Source organism: Hylaeus anthracinus, unplaced genomic scaffold (genome assembly GCF_026225885.1).
Source record: "Hylaeus anthracinus isolate JK02 unplaced genomic scaffold, UHH_iyHylAnth1.0_haploid 0, whole genome shotgun sequence".
In the NCBI taxonomy this organism is placed as follows: Eukaryota; Metazoa; Arthropoda; class Insecta; order Hymenoptera; family Colletidae; genus Hylaeus; species Hylaeus anthracinus.
This window is the reverse complement of record NW_026533254.1, coordinates 695939-719320: the sequence shown is the minus strand read 5'-3', so window position 1 is coordinate 719320 and position 23382 is coordinate 695939. Positions and strand designations below refer to the sequence as shown.

The 23382-nt window shown below is 34.9% G+C and overlaps 1 protein-coding gene across 5 annotated transcripts in view; it reads right to left on the bottom strand.

Moving 5' to 3' along the window:
* Nucleotides 1-23382, bottom strand: part of LOC128891076 (acetylcholine receptor subunit alpha-like) — a 271049-nt gene that overhangs the window by 124816 nt on the left and 122851 nt on the right. For 4 of the 5 annotated variants that reach the window (XM_054150303.1, XM_054150382.1, XM_054150559.1 and 1 more), the window contains exon 5: nt 11512-11692. In XM_054150303.1, coding sequence (XP_054006278.1) covers nt 11512-11692 — 181 coding nt within the window. Of the gene's footprint in view, nt 1-9150; nt 9332-11511; nt 11693-23382 lie in introns of all 5 variants that reach the window. The other variant, XM_054150644.1, reaches the window with a different exon arrangement.

Below are 23382 nucleotides of genomic sequence, written 5' to 3'. Positions count from 1 at the left end.
ATATGATTTGCTTTAAATATACAGGGTGTCCCAAAACTCTCGTAGGAACCGGAAATGGGGCTGAGACAATTCTGAACCACAATTTCCTTTACAAAAATGTCGGATGGTGCTTCGTTTTTGAATTATTAATGAAAAACCATCGACCAATCGCAGCGCCCGAGTAGCGCACGCTCAGCTGGCGTAGCCGACCAATCCTGGCTCGAGGCTATGCTCTCGCTGCTGAGCGCGCGTTACTCGGGCGCTGCGATTGGTCGATGGTTTTTCGTTAATAATTCAAAAACTAAGCACCATCTGACATTTTTGTAAAGGAAATTGTGGTTCAGAATCGCGTCAGCTACCCCCCATTTTCGTCAACTCAAAAATTTTTGGGACACCCTGTATAATAAAAACTGATTACTCTTCAAAGCTCTTGTACCTCTTTGACGTGTAAATCAAAAGAGTGCATACGGATCGTAATTATATAAAATAATGATAAGCCACATATCGTCTAAAAATCAGTGATTTGTTTATTATTGTTTGACTCAAATTGCATTAAATTTTCTTTAGTTCTTCGAAAGTGAGAGTAAGTTCACATGAAAGGGTTGAAAAGGATTCCGTAAAATTTGTACAAGGTTCTTCATTTCTTTCCGAATTTCGTTTATTTAATTTGAAATATAAAAATGTACTTTCCAATCATTCGTAAATTAATTTCATTCAGGGTTGGACATAATCGATTGCTTTAACTGTAATTACAGAGTCCATTTTACGGTAGTTAATTGCGACCAATCGCATTTACAATTCTAATAGCCGAATTGATCTTTTCACATTTACCATTTTATAAAACGGTACATTTTCATCGTACATTTCCAATAAACTTATAAAATTTACAAATATTGAAATTCTTACAATTTTTTGCTAAATTGATTACAAATTCACAAGAAATTACTTTTTGTTCTAATGTATTGGAAGAAGTAGGGACTAAATTTGTTGTACTTAGCGTTTCCCGTTATAAAAATGTTATCATTTTAAAGCAAAATGACTTTTGTTATATAATACATTAACCATGGAAGGGGAATATATTCGTCGCTTCGTTTCGTTAAGTCTTTTGTGCCTCATGCGAGTAAGTATAGACATTTTTTTTATTTTTTTTTTTTATTTAAACGTATAGACTTCTGATAGCAAAATGTCCGACATGATTCGGCGGAAACCGTCTTTCGCCGTTCTTCTGTCCATGCAAACGCACCGTGATGTGTGTAAAATCATGAAAAGAACATCGAACTTCGCAGCGTTCCGTTCCGAATTTTAACGATACTCTGTAACTCGAACGACACAACAAAACCACCGTGTTTCTGTTGTGAAACTCTAACGACACTCGACAGTCGTTTGCGATAGGACAATCATGTTGTTGTATACGAAATACAAGATTGATATTTCCACGACGTATCTGGCTTGGCAAGTGCCAAGGATCTTTTAATTACCATCCCTAAACGATCAAAAAATTTTACCGATTTCCAGGCTGTAGCAACGATATGGTTGAAATATAAGTTCCAAAGATAGAATAAAAATGTTGTCTTCTACATCTAACAGTTTCCTATTATTTAAAAGTATAATACGGCGTTGTTAAACATGTATTTAGTTAACATTGATCGTTCAAAAAGTTTGACAATTCGAGTGCGGGAAGTATGATAATAGCATTCTAACGGATGAGATGTTATATTTCACCGTTATACATTAAATATGATGTCGTGCAAACAGAGGTCTGTAATTAGTTTCCAGATTGAGCGTTTAACGGACTCTACGAACTACGGCTACTATACAGGGTGGTCCATGTAACGTGCCCAGCGCCATTAACTTCTAAAGTATGCATAGTATGATAAAACTTTTGTGTTTCTTGTTGCTTGATTTTAAGGAGCACATTATTTAGTCTTATGTTCATCTAATCATATGTTCTTCTTGTAGATTGAGGCAGGTTTAAAATTTCAGGGTCAACTTCGTTATTTTAAATGGAATGCTATATTTTTTATGTCATAATGTGCTCCTTAAAAACATGCAACTTCTGTATAAAAAGTTTTTTCATACTATGCATATCTTAGAAGATAACGGGGGTGAGCACGTCACGTAGCCCACTCTGTATACAGGGTGTCCCAGCATAAGTGTTACGGAGCTTTACCTCCAATACTATTGGCCATATGCAAAATTTCAAATATGGAATTTGCATGGTAAAATGGGGCTAATGTTTCAACGAGAAGGAATTTTTGTTGACTTTGTTATTTAACGAGATATGATGGTCAGGTTTCGTTTTTCAAATGGAACTATATATATATTTTTTTTTATACCATGAGATAGTACTTTTCAAGACGAATTCATTAAGCTTTAATGTATTTAACCGATTTTTATTAGTTTTCAAAATAGAACGTTTCAAAGTGAAAACTAATAAAAATCGGGTAAATACATTAAAGGTTAATGAATTCGTCTTGAAAAGTACTATCGCATGGTCTAAAAAAAATATATATATAGTTCTATTTTAAAAAATATTAATTTATATTATATATTTATCTATTGTATAATAGATTTTCATACATATTTATATATAAAATCTTATCTATTACAAATGTATACATAATTTATAAATAATTTAATATCTACATATTAATAAATTATTTATTAATACAACAGGAAACTTGACCATCATATCTCGTTAAATAACAAAGTTAACAAAAATTCCTTGTCTCTGAAACATGCGTCCCATTTTAATATTCAATTTCCATATTTGAAATTTTGCAATGAAAGATAGTTTTGTAGTTACAGTTCCGTAACATCTAGAATGGGACACCTTGTATAGTATTACAAATCTCGAAGCAATTCTTGAATATTATATCGATCACTTGCTTTACTTGGACCGTTACGACAAACCTTATTCAACCTCTAACAGATAAAGAGGATTAAGTCACTGCAAGACATCTATGAATTGCTAATGCGACTTGGATGGACAACATTAGCGTGCGACAGTTTATCGATCGAAGTGCTCAACTTCTCTACTTCCTATTTACACGTTCATACTTGACACCAAAACTTACCGAAAACTAGCTGACGAAAATGCTGTTACTACTATTATTATGATAACCTAAGCTGACATCGTTAGCTCGCTACGGCTGCTATTACGCTATGTTATCAAGATTATAGACTAATCGAAAACGAATGGTCGTTCTATCGAGGGTCAGAATCATCGTCATTATACCTGTTCCCCTCTTTAAGGTGGGTGACCACATTATGTGGCCAAGTATTAAGTGTATCTCGGAAAAGTTTTTATTTTTTCTTACAGAGAAGAATTTATGTTTTTTTTTTAACTTCGAGAATATTTTAAGCATGTTCTAAAGTGAGTTTACTAATTTTTTCAATTCATTTCGTGGGGAAATCGTTGAAATATTGCGTTTTCTTTTAAACAATATTTCTCTAATCTTTGGGAATGATAAATCAAGAACTACTTGATCGATTGTTTCCAAACTTTACATACTCTTTATTTAAATTCTTTGAACTACAAATATGAAGTATATTATTGGAGACATCCAGAATTCCTACCGACAGCAAACTCAGGCGAAAACTTGCTATAAAAAACAGCTGATATCTCTAGGATTTCTATGTAAAATGAATTGAAAGTATGACTAACAAAGCTCAGGTAACTCACCCTGGGATTTCGATGCCAATTTTTTTGGTTATTCTGGAGGCGAATAAAAGAGATACGTGTCCCAGCGTTTGATTGAATAAGATTTAGTTTCGGAGTAACAAATTTGTGAAGATTGAAATTTGTTTTTTTTTTTTATTTGGATGACACTGATATAGTATGTAAATTTTCGAAATAGAAATTATATTATCACTAGACTGCGGATCTTTATGCAAAATAAAATCTTGCCGAACGTGCCTACAAAAACTGACCCTAAATAGGAATTTATTTTATTTCGTAAATATTATAACATGAACTTTATTATCAATCTCTTTTACATTCTTGCATATTGTTTACATTTTGTAGTTTCTTGCACATTCAAATTTCCTATAAATGCATAAAGATTCGCAGTCTAATTATCACATTATGAACATTAATGTAAATTTAATTTTAAGGTACGTTTAATTCAAGTAGTAATATTTTAAATAATAATATAAGTTATTTGTAATTGATAACATATAAAGGTAACGTATTCGAATTTTCGATCGTTTAAATTTAAAATTTTATTGGAAATAATATTAACAGTATTTTAAATTTCCACTTTTTAAAACAATTAGTAGTAAGGTAAGAAGAATGAACAAACATCGGAATATGAATGTGAATTTTTTAATTACAAAATTCAATTATTTTGAAGATGAACAACTACTTGGATGATTATAAGACATTATAAAAACATTTAAAACATATAAATTTTGTTACAGCACATACACATTTATTTTTTTGTATGGCCAGGAGGAAACATATTTCATTGACGTTTCCAAACACATTTCTTTGAAGAATTAATGTCGATGCAAATCGAGTGTACTCGATCATATCTGTAAAAGCTCCCGCTGATAACTACTTGAATTAGTACCTTACAAATTAAATTTACATTAATGTTTACAACATGATAATATAATTTCTACCTCAAAAATTTGCATGCTATATCAGTATCATCAAAATAAAAAAAAAAAATAAATTTCAATTTTCACAACTTTATTATTCCGAAACTAAGACCTATTCGATCAAACGCCGAGACACGTATCTCTTTTTTTCACCTCTAGAATAACCAAAAAAATTGGCATCGAAATTCCAGGGTGAGTTACCTGAGCTTCCCCTGTTGTTAGTAATATTTTCAACTCATTTTACATAGAAATCCTAGCGATATCAGCTGTTCTTTATAACAAGTTTTTGCCTAAGTTTGCTATCGGTGGGAATTCTGGATGTCTCCAATAATATAGTTCGTATCTGTAGTTGAAAGAATTTAAATAAAGAGTATGTAAAGTGTACTTTAAAACATACCTAAAATCAGATCCAAATATTGTCTAAATATAGTGCAGTTTATTCAGGGGTTTGGAACCTTTTCGCTAATAAGTACCATACAGCGCGTGCAACTTGAGGGGAGGGGGAATTTATTTGCAGACCTGTGCTTGCATGACATTTCTCATATATTGAAAATATATATAAAGTGAAATATATTTGTAAATTTTATTAAACGCTGTAATCTAGACGTCTACGAATACTTAATTTTAAGGTTTCTTACGTTGTTATAAAAAAATGTTCCCTGTATTACCTACAATTAGTTACTTACATCTGCTTATCGCGATTAAATTCATTATAGGCAATACTTGTGTAGAAGATTAGTAACTATCGTCGAACTAGACACCAATTGAGAAACAAAGTACGATCAGTATAATAAGTATTCGTACAGGAACCGATTCAAAATAAAACTTCATCTATGTTATTTTATTATTATTATTATTAAATTTTAAGAGGAGAAATAATTACCAACATTCCTACATATTTTTAGAATAGAATTTGCTTAAATTAAAGTTTATTATTTTTACTGATAACCTCTTATTTCTTTTTGTATTAATTTTATATTAAATTGTTCACTGTACGAATACTTCTTACACTGGCAGTATTTCTCACAGAGTTATAGATGTTAATTTCAATCAAACTTTCCTTGTTTTAAGAACAGGGAAAAATAGGGAGCACGTGTTATTCTGTAGCCATAGTAACTTCAATTTAATAGAAGAAGCTACTCTCCGAAGTTTCATCGTTCCGATGGAATCTAGAAAATTACTGGACATACAAGGTAGTTTCCTAAACTGTGTTCACATGTAAGGGATAAGGCCCCGCCAGAAATTTTAAAAAATCGATGTTTTGTTTGTTACTATGTTCCCTTAACTCTATATTTGCTGGCAGGACTTATAAGTCCTGTCAATTTTCTCATGGTACTGTATTAATTAAACGCTTTGAAACCTATTGTGACTTTCAAGTCCACTTCTATGAAGTTTGTGTTTAATTGTTGAATGGTAGCATAAGCTTTTTTCTTTTGGAAGCTTGTTAGAGCCAACTCTATAAGATGATATACAGTGGGTGTAGAATGTATTCGTACATCGATCAATTTCCCAAAAAACTTTTGTGTAAAATTGTAGTTTCTTAACTCCTTTTTTTATAATCAATGATATTCTCGGAAATTTCTAGAATATAGTTCAAACAACAATTACTAGTTTATATAATTTGCGAAATTAACAAGAAAATACGAAAAATTGGCAGAAATATAGAAGCAATAAGTACGGTAGAACTATTACAATTTACGGTAGAATTTGTAACATAAGGATGTCAGTTTATTGCTTCGTGGGATTAGAAAACATTAAATTTTCAGTAAAAAAGATTTAAAAAATACTCTAATCAAGGAATGAAAGAAGATCCTACCCCGAATAACATCGACATTTATGATAGTTAATTTAATGGCTAGAAGAGTTGCAGTAATTATAAAATCAAAAGGAAGTCCCACGAAGGAAGTATTATATACTTATAAATTAATGTGAATTTCTTTTTTTTTTTAATGAAGTTTTAAACATTAAACAGCTGTGCGAATACTTATTGCTTCAACATTTCGATCGATTAATTGTTTTTTTTCTTGTTAATTTCGCAATTTACATAAATAGCTATTTTTTTTTGTAATCTATCTATTCTACAGATTTCCAAGAATATGTAGAATATCATTGTTTATAAAAAATAAGTTAATAAATTACAACTTTACATAGTTTTTTTGGAAATTGATCGGTGTACGAATACTTTCTACACCCACTGTAAGACCCAGATGGACTTCTAGATTTTAAAAACTTTTGAGAAATAGGATAAATAAAGGGTTAAAGCTTTCAGAATACGAAAACAAATATTTCATAGCCCGCGGAAATCTCAAGAGGTCATTTTCGAATGTTTTCCCAAGGCATCTTGTAGGACGCACGATGCGGCGAGAACACAGAACGTTTTTCACAGAACTCCATTTTTCAAATCGTGCGAAACGATAACTCCTACAAATCTTGTCCGATTCTCCTAAAATTTTGAGGGCGACATCTCTAATATACCATCTAGTGGATAGTGTATGGATCTTGCTATAAGTTGTAAACTTTTACAATTTTTCGATAAAACTTTCGGAAAATAGTTCATTTTTTTCTTTATTTATGCACCATTTTGTGAGAAAACAATATTTTCAAATTTCCACACACTGTTCACTAGCTTTTGCGATATATTTGCAGAAAATTTTCGGTTTTTTTGTTCTAGGTTTAAATCTGTGTGCTCAATCGTTTCGCTCGTTTGAGGCCTCGCGTAAAAGATGCTTTGAAATTTTGTGTACTGAAGCCGCCATTTTAGAAGAAAAACATATAAAAAAATTCTGCTTTTGAACATTAATACGCATTAAATAAAATAGCCTACTTGAATTTTTCACTGCTTTTAATAAATTTCTGAAAAAAATTCTCCAACTTATCTTATTATTTTTGGGTGGAGTGGCATTATATTGATCGTGTAAATTTCATTCTACATTGTCGTTCGAATGGTAGTGCTATGAGTAGTCAATCTTTATTGTTAATCACTAGCACGTAAAAATTTTTATACGCTCGTTTCGTAGCTTTCGAAACGTTACAGATAAAGTGAGTCCAAAGTATTCTGATTTCCTTCGTTTCATTTCTTCTGGTACAAATAGGTTTAGGAAACTTCCTCATATAGCCAATTACGTTCAAGTTCACATATCATCGAGATGAAACATCTGAGAATAGTTTGAACCGTTCTTTTTTATTGCTGCGTAAACCTACGTACTACAATGTGTATAGTATATATGTAGACGTTGTCAATATTCGCATCATTAATTTCCTCAACGAACTCGAAACACAAAATAATGTTTGAACGAACAAATTGAACCGTGATAAAAAAGTTCGAAACAAGTTTCAAAGGTTCTGCATTTTTGTTATCGTATTAACACATTCGCGACCGCAGACGTGAATTCACGTCACTTCGAAGTCTATTCCTGGTTATGAAAAAATTATGAAAATCTTTTTATTTTATACAGTACATATTTACAACATTGACATTTCAAAACATATTTCGTCATTTTTATCATCGCCGTAGGATACATATTTCCGATGTCCTGCTTCAGAATTTTATTATTTACGTAAGTACTCGGTATTAGAAACGTAAAATACCTGGCGGTCGCGAACGTGTTAAAATGGAAACTTTTTGAACGATTTGCCCGAATGTTCATACATGAATCGAATTTAGTATTTGGTAAATCTACAAGTGCATCTACACGAGTTAAGTCATTTCCCCGCTACAGAAAATATTTCAGCGTGTGTTTGACATGTCTGATTTAAAAAGAATTTGAAAAGTCACGTGTTCGTGTACCCTGTCCACGTGTGTTATGTACATAGAGTTCGTATACCCTAAGTTTAGTAACAATCCAATCCCACGATCTAACGTTAAATCTTTCCATGGAGCTGCTAATATCAAAGAGCAATGCGACTGACCAGCTTGGATACGCTTCGAAGCGGATTCTTTTCACCTCGATTCACGGATTCGTGATATCCAGGTATCCTTTAAAACCTTCGATGCATCACTCTTTCGAGTCGTTCGTCGAGACGAGAATCCAGACCTGATAGTCTCGCGAGAAATTACAGAAAAGACGTAAGAAAGCTAGGCAACGTTTCATTTCTCGACTTCGAAACGATTAATCGATAAGTTCTAGATCGTTCCCGTCCGATTCCACGGAAGCGGATATTCTAGATTCTCGCAAAAACGAGGACGAAAGTTGTTTTCAACGATCGATTTCAAATATGCGAGCCTGTAGGATCGTTCGAGCACACCGCAGAATAATATATAAAAACGAGCTGACCGTACGACGTCACGACGAATGTCAATCAAATAACACTGCAGTCCACACCAAGTAACAATATTGAAATATATATATATATATATTTAATATATAGATAATATATAAATATGACGTATGACGTCCAAGACCAGCGCATCGCAGAAACGATTACGGGTTATGTCAAGGTGGCATTCTCTGATGGAACACAAAAAAGGAAAGAAATAACCAAGGAGAACAAACTGGGAAGACCGATCATATATGACGAGCAAAAAGGTTCAATCTGGCGATCGTGCTCGTTGCTTTTACATGGCACCTTAAAACCGTCATAAGTCCAGGAGCCTAACTTCAAAACACAGGTCTGTACGTCGTATGGAAAGAACTCAACGTCGATGGAGCAGGAAGATTTATATACGGCCGGCGGTTGCCAGACGACCAATCCCGAATAGTAGACCGTAGCCTTGGTCATCAGCGTCACCTCGTAGTTGCCGTCGGCGCTGGAATCACCGAAGAAACGAGCCGAACGTGATCACGATTGGCTCCTCGAGAAGAGCGCCGGATGCTGCCATTTCGCGGCTCCCTAAATTGCCGCGCGGAATCAATCGAACCGAACGGGTTACATCGATCACCCCGATCATTCATTTTCTTTCATCGAGACAGCGATTTTCCTCCTTTCGAACGCTATTTAGATTCCTTCTTTTAATCAGCTCCCTAACTTTTCCTTTCTAGAGGGCTGGACAGAAATTCCATGTCGTGTGTTTGTCACGCGTCATTCTACGCTACGAAAAAATCTACCTCAATAATGTTCTTCACTGAAAATCGAGGTTAAAGTTTGCGTAATCGTATCGCGACTATTCTTCGGGAGGATATACAGGCTGGTCCACGGAATTGTTTCAAGTCATAACTCCGTTATTATTGCATTTACGAAAAAATGCCAAAGGAGAAAGATAAATGGTTCAAAGACCACTTTTAGATACAGCAGTACATATGCAATTAACGATTGCATCATTTCTGACTTTATCTTCTTTTATATATTTTTTTTATATATTTCTTTTCTTTCTTATATATTTTCAAAAAATGTCTTTATTGAAGAAGATGCTCAAACGCTTCTCCATCACCTTTTTGCACCTAATATTTTACGAGTTATAAGGAAGAATGGAAGGCGCTAAGAAAGTTAGCCCTTTGCACTCTGCGCCATCTCGTTCCAAAATATGCAAATAGGAATCGCATTACATAAAATAATCTAACTCTGGAAACTTGTCTTTTGTGGTATTATTGGACTTGATTATAAATTCAAATAGCTTTCTTGAATCATTGACACGACTGCAATCATAAATTCTTTAAATATAAAGTTTAAAGGCAAAAACATAAGTTTTAGTGAGTTAGTAAAGTTTAAGCCAACGAAGTTTAAACATAAGCGATTTATGTTTGCAGTGGTGTCACTAACAAAATTTGTTAGACTTACGATGTCCCTTCATAAGGGACACCTAAGTGAAAAGGGTTAGAAATGTACAGGGTGTTCGGTAACTGGTGGTACGAGCGAAAAGGGGGTGATTCCGCAAGAAAAAATAAAAAAATAGAATAACAATTTTCCATAGCAGGCTTGTTTCTGAGAAAATCGACTATGAATTTTCTCACTGTAGATCGTTATCTCGATAGTTATTATCGCAGTTTAAGTCTGTTTTTATCGTAACGGAAAATTAAGAACACGTAATGACATAGAATGTTGAAGTAATCATAAAGTTTATTATTACAGAAATTTATGAAAATGTTGGCCGCGTTGCCGAATACATACTTTTGTTCTTCTAATTAAATTTCTATAAACGCTTTCTAACATATTCGATTGTTTTAGATAATAATAATAATAATAAGATAATAGGTAAGAAAACATTTCCGTGCTATTGAAACTGTTTATCAATATAATTTCAATCGAGACAATGACTACAGTGAGATCCGTTACAACAGAACATGATCAAGTGCACCCGTACCCGGCGGAAATTCAAAGTCAATTTTCTCGAAAACAAAGCCTCACATGAAAAATTTGTATTCTATATTTTCGACTTATTTTTTCATGTAGAATCACCTCCTCTTCGCTTGTACCACCGGTTACCGAACACCGTGTATGCCAAAGGTCGATATGTCAATTAACCAAACGTAACAATTTCCAAAAATGTTTCAAGAAAACTGAGTGATAGGATACGATACGATTAACCAAATTTAATCTTGAATTTCAAATCAGATTTCGAAGTACATTTCGCGGTATATTTTTTGTAACAGGTCTCGATCGATCTAGGAACGTAGAGTCACCCGTGAAATCCTCGATACCTGGAATTTTTGTCACCCTCTGTTCTCCCTTCGACAAACCATCCTTTCGTGTTTTCACGTTGAAACGTTTCCCTCCTAGCGATCGATTTCGCGTAAAGATATCTGGCAGCATCCGTCTCCTATCGTGGTTTTCGACTCCCCCACAGACAGTAACATTTCGAAAACATACAAGCTCCAGAGCGCGTTCCACCGCGGAGTTTTGAAATCCACACGATGAGCCGATCGTTCGCGTACAGTCTAATCTTAAGCTCTAGATGGATCATCCCCGACGTATCACGAGCTCTCGATCCACGTCGCGGAGGACCCGTGGGTCTCTTTGCCACGCAACTTAGCGGCTACCATGCAAGTTTACCTTGAAGCCGTCATAGGTCCACGAACCGAACTTGAGGACGCAGGTCTGCTCGTCGAATGGGAAGTACTCCACGTCGATCTCGCAGGATGACTTATAAATGGCGGGTGGCTTCCACTCGACCAATCCTTGATGGTAGATGGTGGCCTTCGTGGCCAAGGTCACCTCGAAGTTGCCGTCCGCGCTGCGAGCGAGCACATTAGTGGTTCTGGGCGCTGCGGCGGTCGAGCTTACTTTGTATTTCCGATTCGATACCAAGCCGTCAATTTTTTTTGTTTTGTTTATTCTTGTTATTTTCTTTTTTTTTTCTTTCTTTCTTTCTTTCATATCTTTCTTTATTTTTCGTTTCTGTTTCGTATTTATCACAAGAATGCCTTGACGTCGCAAATTTCAACGAAAACGCGAACGCAGGTTTCTCGGTAATTTCGAAACGGAGACGTGAATTTCTCTGAAGAATACAAATTTTGAACGAACGCACGTGACCCGGGTACGCGTCGACTCGGAGCATTCGATCATTTTTCAGATTCTATCGCGGAGACGAAAAATATGCGCGCTGTTTAACCGTCGTCACAGATTAATCACCGAAAGCGGATCACTCGACTGTTGCCGGAATTATCCAATATTTACATTTTCTTTAGCTCGCGAATGTCACACGTAATTCGCTGTTTTTTGAAGTTTCTTTCGTTCGAGCCAATACGGTAATTAGTAAGGAAGCAAGTGTAGAATTACGCGGTTAGTATTATGTTAAAATCAGAAATAAAGTGATCTAGATAGTCTCCAACTTTATTCTAATAAAAAATAACATCCATTTGGACTATGCTTCGTACAATCCAATTTATTCATCTTTAAAATCTCGTTATCGTGAATATTTTAGATGCTAAGGCTCTTATTTCGATCGTAAATCCGATGTGTTCATGTGTAAAACTTAAATAAGTAAAATGGACAAATATGTATTTTAACGATATCATGTATCAAATTTTTGTTCGTGACGAAGTAGATCTATTATAAAAAATAAGATAAAGTCAGAAAGTTAAGAAACCTCTAAGTTTAAAATTAATTGGCGCGGATGAAGAATCAAACGTGAGTACTTTCAAAATAATATTGCAGAGGAGTATGGATTATTCGAACTAATAAGAAATCATATTCGATTCTACGATCGATTTTTAGAATAATCGATCTAAACCAAAGTTACAACTACGTAATAAAATAACAGGAGACAGATTAATTTAGGTATGTGCATGTTTATCTCACGAATCGATATATGACATGTTTGATATAAAAAGCAACTTAATAATGCTTACAAGGGAACCTCTCTAATAATTGATTGTCTAGTCGACAAATTTGGTTATTAAAGAAAGTAAGTTATAGTTGCACGTCAACTATGTATATTGCCATCTATTATAACGATTACTTTTTTATGACAATAGAATTTTTAGCACAATTTGCACATAAATATGTGGTACAATTCCACCTGTGACAGTGAGTATCACGTCCCTCGAACAAGAAGCTTTGCCTTTGTGTCTCACGATATCTAACCAAGCTTTTGCATAATGGTCGAACATGAAATGCTAAAGAGAGTAATATAAAGTTTTAAGTGCTATCGATTAATAGTTTAATGCATGTTTAAGGTTAAAGTTTCAGCAGGTATTTACATATTTACCGCACTGTACGAACTCTTTGCAAACTGTGACAATATGGCGTAGTGGATAAAATATCAGATTTCCAACCTATATGCAGCGAGTAACTCTAATAATTGGACACTTCAAAATTTTCACTTTGTCGCCTCGTAACTTCGTTTAGAATGTGCGATAAAACAATTAAGATATATATCACATTAAAACGTCAAGTCTATTTAATAAATGCATGAAGTTTATTTGTTTACTTTATAAGGTTTCAACTAAAATAAATATTAAATGAAACAGTGTTTAAATTTAACGTTATTTTAACATTCGGACAGCTTCAAAAACTTCTGATTAATATACTAATCTTTGCTAATAAACAGTATTTTAATATTTCGTCGACGAATAACTTGTTTCAGACGTTGTGGCATGTACCATTTTGTTTTCGAACGACTTCTTCTGCACTGTGTGCACAACGAAGATACGACGATGACAGGTGTTAGCATTTTTGCTTATGATAAAAGGTAGTCAAGATAAATCATGTGTCAATATTGGAATATAGAAGTATTATCTATTAGAGTAGTGCATTCAAGCAGAAAGTATGAAGAAGTAAAAAACGACGCGTCGAAATGGATACGAATGAAATTTGTCGAATTCAGAATTGAAAGAAAGTAGAGTGAACATTGTAGACCTATGTAGAAATCTGAAACAGCATGCCACGAACTTCCATGCTGTATAGAATCAGCTATAATAGGATAGATTATAGATTCGTTTGATTTTTTACCTAAAAATGCGTGCATGAAACCATGAATATACAGAAATCGGAGAGGAAGTTTGGTATCAACGTTTTACCCTATGCGACTTATACAGGGTGTTCTAGAATTAGAGTAAAAACCGGAAATTGGGTATTGGGTTTATTTGTATAAATTACATGATTTTTGTAAATACCCAGTTGCTTGAAGTGAAAACGTTTCTGTGTGGGATAGTAAACAATGTAAGTAAGTGATTAACGTTATTCAATGAAGAGTTAATGATAAATAAAAATGTGAACAACGCGCTATTTATGAATAAAAATGTGAATTTATTCATATTCATATTCACAAATCCGCGTGATGTGAATTTATTCATATTCATATTTATGAAAATGAATAACCCCATCTCTGGCTAAGACGATTCTGAACGACAATTTCCTTTGCAAAAATGTCGGATGGTGCTTCGTTTTTGAATTATTAACGAAAAACCATCGACCAATCACAACGCCCGAGTAGCGCACGCTCAGCTGGCGTAGCTGACCAATCCTGGCTCGAGGCTATGCTCTCGCTGCTGAGCGCGCGTTACTCGGGCGCTGCGATTGGTCGATCGTTTTTTGTTAATAATTTAAAAACGAAGCACCATTCGACATTTTTGTAAAGGAAATTGTGATTCAGAATCGTCTCAGCTACCTCCCATTTCCAATACTTACACTAATTCTGGGACACTGTGTACAAGCTGACCGAACAATGTTTAGGACTTAGAATAGACGTAGCACAATTTGGACTAATTGTAAATAAACATTTTTAAACGATCAAGTGTACATGTTATACACATAATTGCGTTACTCAGAGTGCACGAGTTGAACGATTAATAAAAATAGTAATTATTTCCATAGCAGTTTATTCAAAGATATGACAGAAGTGTAAGGAAAGAACTTCACTTAATAAATATTATAATACGAAAATCCATGTTCGATAAAATATTGTCTTTTTTAAGGAAAACAAGTTCAATATATGAACCGCTCATTACACAAATCGATTAACTCCACAATATAAAAATATAAATGTCAAATTGAGTAACCTCCTCCTTCTCAAAGTCGGTTAAAAAGTTGAGAAATGCGATGAACTGGTCTCTGAAATAGATTATTTATCATTCAATGACCAAGGAAATTTTGTCGTTCAATTGTGTTAATCTTTATTATTCAAGAAAGTTATTGCAAATATAAAAAGTTATGACTATACCAAGTGCTTTGACATTTAAATTTAAGATTTTCCAAAGTGAAGTTAATCGATTAGTGCAGTGAAAGGCTTTTATTCCGATTAAATAAAAAGAAATTTGTTAGGAGAAATCGCAACTTAGATTTCAGAAATATATTTTCGTCTGTTAATCAACTATGATTGTTTACATTCTACTATCGTCAATGTTTAATAACGTTTATATGCTTTACAGTGCACTCAAACAGCTAGAATCTTTTCGCAAATTTGTTATCGTTAGGGCAAATATAAAAATTACAAAATATGTTTCGAAATATCAATGTTGTAAATATACAGTGTATAAAATAAAAGGATTTCCATAATTTGGAACTGAAACTAGGAATAGAATTTGAAATGACGTGAATTCACATCAGCGGTCGCGAATGTTTGTTAATAATAAGTCTCGATGTCTGGAACCTTTAAAATAACCATGTTTTATATTTATTAGTACACTTTTCCTACTTTCCATCGTTTCATTAAGTTGACAAGTAGAATGCAGAGATAAAGCGGAGTTTATTAATACCGAAAAGTTTCGAAACTGCCTGCGTAAGTATACACCATGTCGAGATTGTTTTATTATCGAGTTTAGTCCGTCCAAAGGTACCCCAAGCCTCTTGAAACTTTAATTCTGCTTCGTGCAGTTTACGCGGTCTTTCTCGATTGCAAATATGGGAATTGGTTTGCGACAGATGCCTGTAGGGGAACGCGTGCTTATTAACAATCCAGCTTGAGCTGCCTCGAGAAATTTACCTACCAACGCGAGCGTACACTCTGTTTCGGTGCATATTTCAATGCGCAAACAAACATTGACCCGTACCTGTGTATAAATTATGAGAACGAACACAAAAATCCATTCCCAGTGTTGAGAATCCGTGTCGACTGTTTTTCAAATCAAAGCATCATTCAATCATTTATAACTCTAGTTTAAGTAGAAATATTTAATTGTCGTTTTGTTATTGTTTGTTAAATTATCAACCATCTAAGTTCTCGACCTGAATTCGTTACAATTAATCTATATGTATATTATATTAGGTGGACCGGAAAATAATGTCGTTTTTGCAATTTTAAATACTTGTTTATCGTTCATCAGCTCATTGATTTTTATCGATCTGCCATTTACAATTTGCACATTAGATGGCAAAAGGCTATTGATAACGGGAGCGATTATACAATTAATAATTAAAAATAGAAATTTATAAAAAATTTGTTTGGATTTAATGTAAAAGAAACGACATTACTTTCCGGTCCACCTAATATAACTTAACCTGATGATCATTATAACATATGTATGTATACAGGGTCTTAAAAAAAAGCATTCAATATTTATATGGTGTATAGGGCACACTGTACTGAGTGAAAAAGCTTTAGTAAACATAGGTCCAAAGGTCAACCGTTTCTGAGATATAAACATTTTTGTTTGCTAGTATCATGGTTACTTAGCAGAGAAAAGCAGATAAAATGCAGATGATGAAAATACCTACAGAATGAGACATTTTATCGAAAAACCAGAATATACGTTTCGTAGTACATGACATAAACTATTCAAATCTTTTTTTAAAATAAAAATTGGTCTTATGGAAACGCATACAGGCTCGCCGGCAAAAAACGCACTGAAAAATTCAGATCGTGATTGTGAGAAAACTAATTATCCGACAATCTCTGTTTTGTGTACACATAAAGAACACATTCATCGCTACTTATCCCCAAATAGCCAACGCTTCAGCTCAAAAAATGGCGGAGTTGTGGTGAATTTTTGAAAAAAACCCTGAATTTTCCGGTTTTCCCGATTTTTCTCCGTTTCTCATTATCCGATCGAGACGTTCGAGGTCTCATTCTGTATGTATTTTCATTATCTATATTTTATCTCGATGAAGCATTCATATTGCTGCGTTAGTTTAAAAATTATAAGCAAAAAACGACCAAAATCATGATCTTTTTGCATTACATTGTTTATAACAAGAAAACGGAAAAGAGTTGGGAGTGAAAAACATATACCTATTAATTTATGCATCCCCTTTTATGTAATTGTACAATCGCTTTGCTGTTAGTATTTTTGTTACACAAAAATTCTCGACTGATTGTAGAGGTCCACAAAAGGTTAATCTGCCTAAACGTATGGACAAACCAGTGACAACAGCGAACTCGGAAAATTCAAAACAAATGCCATCAACATGACCCTTGACAGTGTTCCTAAATGTATGTCCAAAATAATTCCTTAAAATTAAAAAAGAATGTATATCGCGATCATTGATATGAAAATTATACGAGTGAAGCAAACAGAAGTGTGCTCTAAACTTAAAAGAAATATCATAAAATAAAACGCAGATATTTTTGATATCATATAATACGTATAATGAAAATAATAATTTGTGTAAGTATACAGTCGCTTCTATAAATATTCGTGCCCTCTATGTCTATTGAACATTTTTGTATAAATTAAATAATAGGTTTGATGTTTTCAAGTGTATGTTTGTATAAATATGTTGATGTATATATAAATATATACATGTACAAGCTTGTTGATATACATATTTATAATGAAAAATTCATTTGGTAATATAAAAACTATTATTTAACCCTTTGCGGTCGTATGTCTACTCTCAACCACCAAAATTTTTTTACCGTTCCGGTCGTATGTTTGCTCTCAGCCACCACACAAGGAAACATACTAATCTTATGTTGTATTCCACAGAGTTGAAAAGATTTAAAAGATTTTCTAAGATATTAGTGTAATAATAGATTAATGGAAAGATTAATGAAAAACTCGTTAGTAATTATATTAAATTATACAAGTGGTACGAGCCAGAGGGGGCAGCTGCGTAGCCGGGGCTTCTCTATTGGAATATGATTTTTTTGTTAATGGCTTGACCAGTGTTGTTAGGTATCACTGGATGCCTTGAGGAAGTAGACGCAGAGACGAACCTACGTATGGCTAACGTAGGGAGCTCCAGGAGGTTGGTTATCGAGGATGAACCCACGTACGGCTAACGTAGGGAGCCGCAGAAAGTGTTAGTATTAGGCCTCGTAACAGTTTTTTGATGTACCTCGAGCGGCAAAGGTACACCTTAGTGGGTACTGGACTGGGTATTATAATTGATCAAGATTAATTAAAAATGATTATATATATTCTGATATGCACCGGGACTTACAATTGTTATAAGAGTAATTGTCGCGGTGTACCAATGGTAAGCTATGTTACAAATATGAACTGAGTTTAAAATATAGTTTCGATTCCGCGAAGCTATAATCTAATCCTTCTCGGTTTTCACGAACGCGAGCAAACGGGGGACGACTACAACGACAAAATAATGCCTAACAGTAGACTACGTACTGTATGGTTAAGATTTGCTTGAAGGGGACTTGAAACCGATCTCACTAAGTTTTCTCGCGTAGACAGTTCGTAAGAGCACGCTCAGACGTGTACAGAACCCTTTCTAGACTTTGACTAGACCCGATATGCCTTCGTCGTCACCCTTTTTACATCCAAAAATCATAGGCCAAGGGGTGGCGGGGAAGTACATTGCACGATTCCGAGATTTCCGAGGGACTACGCCCTAGCTTCGCATTGGTCTCGAATTCCTATGCCTACTCGAAGAATACCGGGCGCGCACATCCGAGTCCAAATAAGGAAATTTGGAACGGGAACGTAACACAAGAATATATGAACCAGTGGGTGAAATATCTACATGTTAACTTTTTCAAAGATAAATATATCGAATATTGTTATTTTTTCTGTAACAGACTGTAATAAATACCAAATAGTCGAAAATACTTGGTAGAATTCCAAATAATATTTTATAAATTGTGTTTAAGAGTAATTAGGCATTCTGGTTCTTAAAATACTTCAAAATGGCAAGAAGAAAGTTACCGGAAGATACCACATGATGGAGAACTATAAAATATTATTTTTACATAAAAACGTTACATTAAAACACATTATTGTGTAAATGTTCCGGATAGAATCAACCCGACGGGACGAGGAGGGGCGATAATGACTGCCAGTAAAGAACAACAGACCTCGCATAGGGATTAGGCTCTGAACTGAAGGTCGACCTTCAGCACGGGAAGGCCCAAAAGCCGACCCGTGGTTGCAAGCCAGCAGTCGAGACCGTTGGAAGGCGTTTCGGGTACACACAGGGTACAATTGGGATGTTTTGAAATAGAGTGAGAACAATGCGCACAGGCAGTCATTTGAGCGCTTCCTCGAGTTCAGCGGCAAGACAATGCGCCGATGAATTTAGTACCGCGATCGCTATTCGGACATCGTAGAAATAAGTCTTTGATGTTTTTATTCGGGCAATGCGGAGAAACAGCGAAAGGTGAGAATAGTTTACGGCATGCTAGCGAAGCGAGGCTGTTTCGAGTCGGTGGCTGATATTGCCGGCAATATCCATCTAGGGGTGACCGTTTATGAGGTCTTTAGAATTTCGCGTAGTCCCGAGTCTCAGCGGTCTAGCGTGCCGCTTGGAAAAACCCACAAGTAGTGGCCTGGGGCTTTCCCCGAGACGCCGAGCGACCATCTACCCTTGCTCCGCGATACTGTTAGCGGGGGCGCGGCGACTGGGGTGCGCGTGAGGGCAGGGGCGCCCTGATTGGGCCTTGGTCCCAAAACCAGGGCTAATGAGCGCGCCTCTTGGACTTGACGGGGGTGGCATCTAGGGTGAGGAGTGGTGGTCCGAGGTATCTTCGACGGTCACCTGGCGAAGCGGAATCAGATTTCGATCTATCCGACCTCGAAGACGCACGAGCGATCTGAGAGGCATCAATCATTGTAGACCTAGGGAGTATACAATAAATTGGCGTTTTACCTTCCAACGGAGAGTTTATATCGTATCAACCTTTATTTCCCGAACAGTAAATATATATCTAAAGTCTACAAAAGAATTAATTAATCTTGTTTATCCATCATAAATTTAATACGACCGCAAAGGGTTAATTTAGTCAAACTTCTTCGATAGATATAGAGGGTACGAATATTAATGGTATTGACTGTATATCTGCCTCTGTACATAAATACCTACGTATATCGTGAAGAATTCCGTCACGCGAAAGAAAAAACCTTTACATTTAGTATGTTTACGAGCAACTAACATTGTCGTAAAGAATAAAATACCACATTCTCTGTATGTTTCCCAAGAACTGTTCTCTTCACCCAGCACCACGCGTGACCCGTTTCTCTTCATCCTAGCATTTCGTTAACCCAGATACATATCTGTCTCGCTAACGCGCACATCTTCTTCTAACGATAACGTCCTTTGGCCCACCGTGTGGTAGTTTCACCAACACGTCGTACGGTGAGGCATTATCGATAGTGCGCGGTATGTTACGAAGATCGCGAGAGGTCTCTATCGGAGCTACCCATCATCGATACGAGTATAATATTATCGAGGAAAATGTCGGTTCCTTTCAACGTTCAAAACCCAATGACCGATCATCGATCAAATGCAATGTAGATTTTCGAGTTCGATATTCCGATAACCTTATTCAAAGAAAACTTTGCTATTATTTATATCTGCTTAACGAAATTTCCCTATGTCTCGAATCGACAAATGGGCTTCATAAGCATTTGAGTTTGATGTTTTCTAGGATTGATGTTCCCAAATACATTTTTCATTATTAATAGACGTGTAAAATTTGTTCACGTATATAATGAAACATTTACTTGGATACATCAAACTTATCGTTTAATGTAGACGAATTTCTTCAATAGACATAGAAGGTACGAATATTTATGGTACATATGAAAACAAAATATCTTATTAACCCTTTGCACTCGAGAGGTGACTCTCAGTCACCATTAGGTTTCACCCAGCAAATCTACAATACCTAATGTTTCTTTAGGTTTCATTTCTTTGGAGCTCGAAATGTCAATAAAATGATTGTCGGTGAGGTAAAGGTGACCTTATCATCAAATCTGCATAAATAACTTAGAATTCATGGCAATAGAATGCTAAGAAACATCTCGAGTTGTTGGCAGATACCAGAAAAAAAACCTCGAGTGCAAAGGGTTAATATTCTCTGGGATACGAAACAACTCATTCATGTCTGACCATTTCTCGCCAATTCTACTTACGGAGTTTGTTAACCCTTTGGACTCGAGAGGTGACTGTCAGTTACCATTAGGTTTCACGCAGCAAATCTACAATACCTAATGTTTCTTTAGGTTTCATTTCTTTGAAGCTCAAAATGTCAATAAAATGATTGTCGGTGAGGTAAAGGTGACCTTATTATCAAATCTAGATAGCTTAGAATTCATGGCAATAGAATGCTAAGAAACATCTCGAGTTGCAGGCAGACATCAGAAAAAAAGGCCTCGAGTGCAAAGGGTTAATTCTATTCCTTCCTCTTCCTCAAAATTCTGTTTCAGTTCAATGATTTACATCTTACTGAAATCTTTAAAAATTAAATCGAAATAAAATATGTGGAACTGGCTGTATATTTATTAGGATATTACATACATATGAATTATATAATATGTACAAAGATGAATTTCTTTTTTATCACGTATGTTACTGTAATAATAAGCGTGTTACTAATAATTACGTACAAATTTGCTCGTGGAAGTATACAACTTGTTGAGTTGTGTGTATAAAGAACGTCGAGGAATAAAAATTGTCCGCTGAGAGGCTTTTTACCAAATATTAATATTGTGAGGAAAGAGCCGAATTTGGGCATTTAAATATGAGTTGCCATCTATTAGCGATCTGTGCAAAAGGGATCGAACTCCCGGCGAGCTTTTTGACACAGGTCTGTGTCAAAAACTAACGACAGCCGAACAGTTGAAAAAAGAAAAATGGAGTCTGTTGACAGCTTGTATAGAGATATATTAAATAGAATAATAGAAGTGATTTGGTGTGTGCTTAAATTAAAAATTAAAACTATTTCTTCTACAACCTTTGTATCCAAGATGTCCTACAAATATCAATATAATATCGATATTACATTTCGAACAGAATAATTCGACCCCAAAAGGGGATGAAACTAATACTTTGTGCAAACGTTTTCGCTGTTCCAGACTAGTGAATTTTCTTGAGTTATATAGAATACTGTGAGAGGTGACTCTTATCGTGTGGAAAGTTCACGGAACTTATTTAAGATATTCTGGTCCAATTACTCCATTTCGCAACATTACCCAAAGCCAATTAAGAACATCGGAGCCTCTGAATTCTCTCTCTGCTTCTGTGTTTCGTTTAGTATCCGCGCATTGTTTCAACGACAATGTTCACAGACACGCGTATGCTATCGAAGCATCGAGTTGTACAGAGTGTCCCAGAATTAGTGTAAGAACCGGAAATGGGAGGTAGCTGAGACAATTTTGAACCACAATTTCCTTTGCAAAAATGTCGGATGATGCTTCGTTTTTGAGTTATTAACGAAAAACCATGGACCAATCACAGCTCCCGAGTAGCGCACGATCAGCAGCGAGAGCATAGGCTCGAGCCAGGATTGGCTGGTTGCTGCACCAGGTCGCTGCATAGTCAGCTGAGCGCGCGCTAATCGGACACTGTGATTGGTTGACGGTTTTTCGTTAATAATTCAAAAACGAAGCCCCATCCGACATTTTTGCAAAGGTAATTGTTGTTCAGAATCGTCTTAGCTACCTCTCATTTCCGGTTCTTACACTAATTCTGGGACACTGTACAAGCTGACCAAACAATGTTGAGAACTTACAATGATAGCACAATTTGGACTAATTGTAAATAAACATTCTTAAACAATAAACATATTCAAGTGAACCAATTAATTTGCCAAAATTAGAATGTTTCTATTACGATAAAAATAAAATAAATAAATATACTTAATAATTACGTATAATTGAGGTAATAATTAATAGTTACTACTGTATCGATATTATGTAATTTAATATGAATCAATACTTTTTTTACTATTCTTAATTTCTCGAACAAATACCGTATGCGTATGAAACGATTGGAGAAAAACAGGAATACTAGAAAAACATGCATTTCTATGCTACGTGTGAAGCACTTATGGAAACGAAGAAGGACACTTTGTGAACATCCAGGAAAGAAAGTTACAAGTTGTAAGACAACCTTAAAGTTTTATTTATGTAATGCATGCAATGGATAGAAAAAGAGAAATTACTTGTACCGTCAAAACTAGAAATTAATTTTTCAGTTTCTTATTATACAAATATAATTAATAGAATCATTTTGCAAGGATTTCATCGCTACCTTTAGCGATAGTAACAATCTAGACAAAAATTATACGAAACTCACTCGTAATCAAAG